Below are 6,811 nucleotides of genomic sequence, written 5' to 3'. Positions count from 1 at the left end.
AAACCTCGCAGTCTTTGGTCCGTCTCCTCTAACAGAACCGGCGCGGATCAATAATTCGATATCACTGGCGTCTGAACCCGATCCACACGCGCCCTGTGTCCCCCTGAGCACCTTTAATTAATAGCTTAAAACATCGTTGTGTATTAAAGCACAGGGCTGATAATGGGGTCGGTTTCAAACAGAAGAGAAAACGTAGCATGATATTTCATTTCACTGCGTGTTTCAATCAATATGAAAATATTCGTGGAAAAGGATCTGGCATCTATAATAATAATAATAATAATAATAATAATAATAATAATAATAATAATAATAATAATAATAATAACATGACAGAATCATTCACAATAGAATGACATGCAAATCATTTTATTTAATATTCTAATTCTAATAGATTATCATTAAGTTATTTGCACCAGAATTAGCTCCTCCTTCATTTTTTCCTAAAATCTGCAGTTCTGCTTTATTAAATGCTACGTTGAAAAAGAAAAAATGATAATTAATTTAAATTCGAATTAAGATCCAGTAATATGTCGAAACCGGTAAGTGATTAGAGTTTAGTTAGAAGATCACAACCAGCACCATGCATCATGTGCTATGTTAAACTAAACGTTCTCTTATACACCACAGAAAGACAGAAAGATTCACAGAATATCATCCGATTTAATCGAGCACATGCTGTAGAAGAGGATATTTCCTCTCTAATGTTTATCATTTTCCCCTTTAAGCACAAGCTTGATTTTTTTCTTTTCTAACATGTTGATCAGGGGTTATGTAATATCACTGAACATTGGAAATGATAATAAATAAAACTGGGTTTGGTGAGTAAATGTTAGCCCAGTCTTTAGGACAGTCTCTGTAGAGCGCTGATTGGACAAAATCCAAAATCGTTTAAAGATCCTAATAATAAAACATTTACAAATGAATGATAAAGGCATTAATAATTTGTGGTAAATTAACAACCGAAAAAAAAATGCTGCCAGTTAAATGAACAATGTGAACAGTGAACAGTTTATCTCCACGATTCGCCTGATAATAATAATAATAATAATAATAATAATAATAATAATAATAATAATAATAATAATAATACGCCATTCACAGAACAGCAACACAGATCTTGTACAAAAGTTTTGTGAATTTATTATGAATTGAAAACACTGTGGTCAGGTGAGTTCACGTTTCACAGTAATGAAGAAATTATATATTTTTTTTGTTTGTTCGTTCGTTTAAAAAAAAGGTTAAAAAGTTATTTCAGGGATATTCCGGGAGATCCGAGCCTGCAGTCGAGGTACGTTCACTTTATAAAAAAAAAAACAACAACAAAAAAAAACACCAACATTACATAGAGATCCACATGACTTTAACACGGTGTGAATGCAAATAAAAAACCAGCCCAAAGGTGTTCCCAATGTCTTCACAATGTCTTCTTAAAGCACAAAATAAACAAAATATCTTTCCATTTTGACATATTGTACATGTTCCCGTACCGCATCGATCACTTTGAATGCGCTCAGTTAAAGATCTGATTCTGTACATTAATACTTAGACCTCCATATAAGCTGCAAATAAGTGGACACTCTGAATTGAATCAAGACCTGATATGTGATTAAATTCACCGTACACTCAATAATAATAATAATAATAATAATAATAATAATAATAATAATAATAATAATAATAATAATAATAAGTAAAATGTGTTTAAAATGTGTGATAGCTTTTTTTTTTTTAAGTTTTCCCAAACGTCCACTGGCTCGAGAACCCCAAAGAACCGGTCAGGTGAGCGCACAAAGTGTCCAAGTTCACCATGTGATACTGGGCATTGACTTCACGTGAAGGCGTTGACGTCACGACACACCTCGACACCGAGCTCACGTGATGGCACGTTAGAAGAAATGAAGCTTTAGTGTGATTTTTTTTTTTTGTTATAGTCCTTGCGCACAGGCATCCGTAAGTGTCCTTTTCACGTGTTTCAGATAAAACGAGGCCAGCCTCTCTTTTTTTAAACTAATATTTCTTTTTTTTTTTTGTTCTTCCTTAAAGATAACCAATAACGTAGATATTAAAACAGCACATTACGCAGAAAGTGTTCGCTTTGTCACACAAGAGTCCCAGCTGCGTTATCACATATTTTTGTTTTGGACAGAATGAGTTTTGTCTCGGACAAATGTTTCCCCTTCCGGTCCGTCCTGGTTGCAACCTGCGTCCGTGACAGGCTTCAGTTCGATTTCACAGTTTGTGTTGTTCATGTCATAAATAAGTCTTTATTCTGGAGTGTCCTTCATAAGCGCGTATAAATAATGTCCTGGTATTCTGCACGTGAGCCGACGTGTCACAGCCCGAGCGCCGCCGCGTGTTTTTTGGCCTTCAGTCTCAGGTCCGCGATGCTCGAGTTCTTGTTGCTGTTCTTAGCGGCGGCCGCTGCGGCCACCACCGACGCCGCTGAAGCAGATTCCGCCGCCAACGTGGCCAAGGGCAAGCCGAACGGCGGCGCAGGGAACATCATGTAGGGCGCATGCGCCGCCAGGTGTGAGTGCAGGTGATGATGCGCGTGGGCCACGGCGCTGTCCAGCTGTAGCTGCGCCTGCACCTGAAAGGAGAAGGGTGGCACGTTGCAATGACTATCCTACGGACGCACACGTGGGGAGAGAGGGGAGGAAATACACATTAACTCCACTACTAGAATGCAGCTACACTCTAAAAACAAAAAAGCGTCCCGGAAGACACATTTTAGTGGTTCGTGGATTTCTCCAGTGCAACCCATCAAAAGTGCATCCAGGAATTTTGTAAACATTGATGGTTCCTATAAGAAACACCAAAGGTTCCTAGTGGAAACATCTTTATTTTTTTCTTTTATTTTTTTAGAGTGTAGAATGGTTTCAGAGATATAACTGGGCAATGGAGATGGTTTTAGTATAAAAAAGGTCCTGAATAAATAGCTAAATATATTGAATAAAAAGAAAAGGAGTTAAACGCCTTAATGATGATACACAATACAAAAAGGCAATTAAGCATTTAAGATTATGATCAATATTAAAATATCCACAGCCAATGTTCCAGTGTTTATACACATATATACCACTGTGTTATTTTCGTATTATGGCTTTATCATTACTCAACATACATCACTTCTTATATAATGTAAAAATGCTTCCACGTCCATTACCCAGGATTCAGTTCAGTGCATGTCGACTGGACGAAGCTCGTGCCAAAGCAGCACTTACTCCATGCACTCAATTTGTCTAAGAGCGCGCGCTTCAGAGGACACTTGCCTGTTGGAATGGCATGCGCAAAGCTCCCACGTTGACATATGGCGCGACGCGGCACGCTTCAAACTGACTCGCAGCTCCGATGAGCACCCCTGCGAAGAGAGGAAGTGTGTCACTTGTGTTTAGAGCTGTCGTGGGCATCCTCCAGCCTCAGCACGGACCAACCAGACATTGGCCATTTTCCCAAACGCATGCAAAGCTTTAAACACAGTACGTTTTGCAGGACTTGGAATAACACGTGACATGATAAGATAAACATAACAAACAACCAGGCTGCAGTTTGTCTACACGCGTTCGACGAGTGAATTAAACGCAAGATAAATAAACTCAAAATTTCTTAACCGTTCTTTTTATTTCTCGTTAAATATAAATAGCTGCAACTCAATATATCGTATACAATTTAAATTAATCTCTGTATGCGTCCTGTGTCCTATAACCTAATATCATTTCATAGAGGTTTTTCAAAGAAAGCAACGCACCTTTGTGTAACTGATTTTCCTGTTTTCTGCATTTGGCTCTTCTGTTTTGAAACCAAACCTGTGGGAAAAGAAATTCATTAGCGCCACTGTGATTGACATGTGCATTCAAGGGCATGCGCAATTCTTCTCCAAAAAAAAAAATAAAAAGACAACAACTACAGGAAAAGTAGTCTATAATCTCTGAAGACTGAAATATTAATGATGCTTAACCCCGGATTTTAATTAATAGGCTTTAAACTGAGCAGGCGGTGAAAAGATGGTGTATGTATCTATGTAAGTCACTCAGCAAATAAATAAATAAATAAATAAATAAATAAATAAATAAATAAATAAGTAAATAAAAGGGGAAAAATCCAGTTAACCACAAGACGAGACAATTCCAAATATATAAATAAACGAGGGGAAAGAAGAAAGCCTTGATCCTTTTTAATCGGTCCACAATAAACTGGCCTTCTCAGCACCGGTTTCATCTTTCCATCGGTGTGCCAGAAGAACCTAATCGACTTTCTGATACCAAACACCAGCATGAGATTATAGCCTTGGATATCCGAGCAAGGCTATCTGACTTTCCCATTAGTAAGATGGGCCAAATTAATTACCTTTATCTGTAGGAGAATTCGTGTTACTGATTCGTTTAATGGCACACAGTTCAGCTTAATTACTGTCATAACAAGTTCTCCACAAAGCCCCTTTTGAAGATTTTTGGACCCGATGTCTTTTTATTTATAAAAAAAATGTTATTTTTTGTCATCAGTAGCTGGGATTTTGAGATTAGGCGTCTCATTACTATGTTAATCTGTAGTGAATCCCCTCCTGTAAGCACAGAGAGCTGGACAGATGAACCCGAGGCTCAGTTTATCAACAGCGTTCAACTTAAGTGTTGGAAAAGGAAATATTGGATACAAAACCAAATTTCTGTTTTGTGTTGCTCTGAACTGATTGCTGAGATGTGTGCGTTTTCATCATTGATTTAATTTACATTTTAAAATATAATCAGATTTATGATTTACAATTGCTATGAAATCTGTTTTTTCGGTGTTATTTTTTTGCTGCTTTTTTATTATTATTTAAATTATTGTTTTTATGGAGGTTTTTTGTAAATGTGTCGAAGTGAGCAGCCAGATCTTTATTTTGCGTAAAAATGATATATAATGTATGTTAATCCGCGCTCTCCCTGTGAGGGACACAATGCGCTTTTCCCAATGCGCACTGGGACTCACGGCCAAAAAAACCCCACAGAGGCGCTTAGCTCACTTTTAATTCGAGGGAGGTCTCCTTTTTTGTGCAATTTTGGTAAAGGCTATATTCAGAAAGCGAATAATATTATCTCCATTGCACGAAAATGAATAGATAAAAGAGACCCAAAGAGGATAATTGTTTTTTTTTGTTGTTTTTTTAATCAATCACAGCAAGTTGTGATGTGATGTGTATATTCATTATCACTGCTCCTCGGCTCAGTTGCTCGTCTCTCGTTACACACAGACTATAAGCCCTCAACGAAGAGCGCTTATTATGTTTCTGTGCAGATGGCCTTTCCATTTCGAGGGGAAAAAAACATGCTACAGATGTCGCCTGTGGGGTCAACTTGTAGAAAAACGAACAAAAAGATTTTACAGCCTAAGGATAGGCCTACACCAAAAAAAAGAGGGTTTCCAAACAGGAAAACAGGACGGTAGTAGTTTATTCTAGATAAATCAATAAACTAAACAATCGTGCTTTATTTTTTTAAAGTAATATATATATATATATATATATATATATATATATATATATATATATATATATATATATATATAATATGATGTAATATGATGCAAAAGTGATATTTTATTTGGTTTGTTTTGATATATCAAAACCGTGTTTATACATAAATAGATTAGTCCTTTAAACAATTTCAGGGTTGTTGCACAAGAGAAGTGTTTGCAGGAATCATGCAGTTCAAGTTTAACATGCATGGTCCTAATTACACTTGAATGAAGCCCACAACGTCGTGTACAAAATCAACCCGTGTTTCGTTGCCTACAAAAACGAGCCGAATTTTTTTTTTATAATAAATAAATATAAATATTTTCCGGAGGCTGTGCAGCTAGACTATAAAACGCAAGTCGTGCCTTAATGTATTGTCTTAGAAACATATGGCATGCTGAAGGTGACTGGTTTTACCTGCACACGCGCTTCAGACAGCCCGAGCCGCTGACTCAGCTCCTCGCGCATGAATGCGTCCGGATAGTGCGTCTCGTCGAACAGCCTCTCCAGCTCGTTCAGCTGCTCCAGAGTAAAGTTAGTCCGACTTCTCCTCTGCTTGATTTTGGTCTGTGTCTCGTCCTCGATCGGCTTGGCGTCCTCTTTTCGTTCTTTCACGTCCAGGATGCCTTCACGGAGAAAAAGACGTGTCTTAAATGGATTCGTACCAGACATCATAAACATTAAACGTTACGGCTAAATTGAGCACTAGTAGACACGCGAGAACGTGAGCATGGCAATGAAACTCCGAGATCTCTACAAGCATCTGAGGAGGTTTAATGTCTGATAACTAAAGGCATCAGTCGGCTGGCCTGCTCTCAGTCGAGTGTTTTGTCCTCCTAAGGAGATCTCTTTAATTATTTACGCCTTATATCCTACATATACATGGTGCACACTAGCCCACTGCACCATAAGCGCCACCGGATAAACAGCTTGTCTTATCTATAAGCTGTAATAACAGCAAAAACAGATAATTAACACATCATTGCAAATAATATAACACCGTAATTCACTAAGACGACAAACTGCAATCGAGGGGAAATATGTTTTAATTTTTTCTGTATTATTTACAGCAATATTTTTGCTGACATAAAATAATATAAATACATATAGAAATAGGCATAAAAACATGACATATTTATGACCTTATAAATGCAAACGATGAAATGTATTAATAATAAAATAATAATAATAATAATAATAATAATAATAATAATAATAATAAGAAGAAGAAGAAGAAGAAGAAGAAGAAGATCTTGATATAGTGAATTTCTTGAAATTACTGTATACTGAGACCTTTATTTAGTTTATTTTATT

General features: G+C 36.9%; 1 protein-coding gene across 1 annotated transcript in view; it reads right to left on the bottom strand.

The window, feature by feature from the left end:
* Window positions 1-1,120: 1,120 nt before the first annotated feature.
* The window catches only part of shox2 (short stature homeobox 2), a 7,355-nt gene continuing 1,664 nt past the window's right edge, over window positions 1,121-6,811 (bottom strand). The window contains exons 2-5 of the mRNA XM_027136838.2: window positions 5,915-6,123; window positions 3,752-3,809; window positions 3,276-3,364; window positions 1,121-2,593 (exon numbers count right to left, since the gene is read on the bottom strand). Of these exons, the coding sequence (XP_026992639.1) occupies window positions 2,336-2,593; window positions 3,276-3,364; window positions 3,752-3,809; window positions 5,915-6,123 (614 nt within the window). The 3' untranslated portion in view covers window positions 1,121-2,335. The remainder of the gene's footprint in view (window positions 2,594-3,275; window positions 3,365-3,751; window positions 3,810-5,914; window positions 6,124-6,811) is intronic.

The sequence above is a fragment of the Tachysurus fulvidraco genome, chromosome 22 (genome assembly GCF_022655615.1).
Source record: "Tachysurus fulvidraco isolate hzauxx_2018 chromosome 22, HZAU_PFXX_2.0, whole genome shotgun sequence".
NCBI lineage: Eukaryota > Metazoa > Chordata > Actinopteri > Siluriformes > Bagridae > Tachysurus > Tachysurus fulvidraco.
This window is presented reverse-complemented; position numbering and strand designations above follow the sequence as displayed.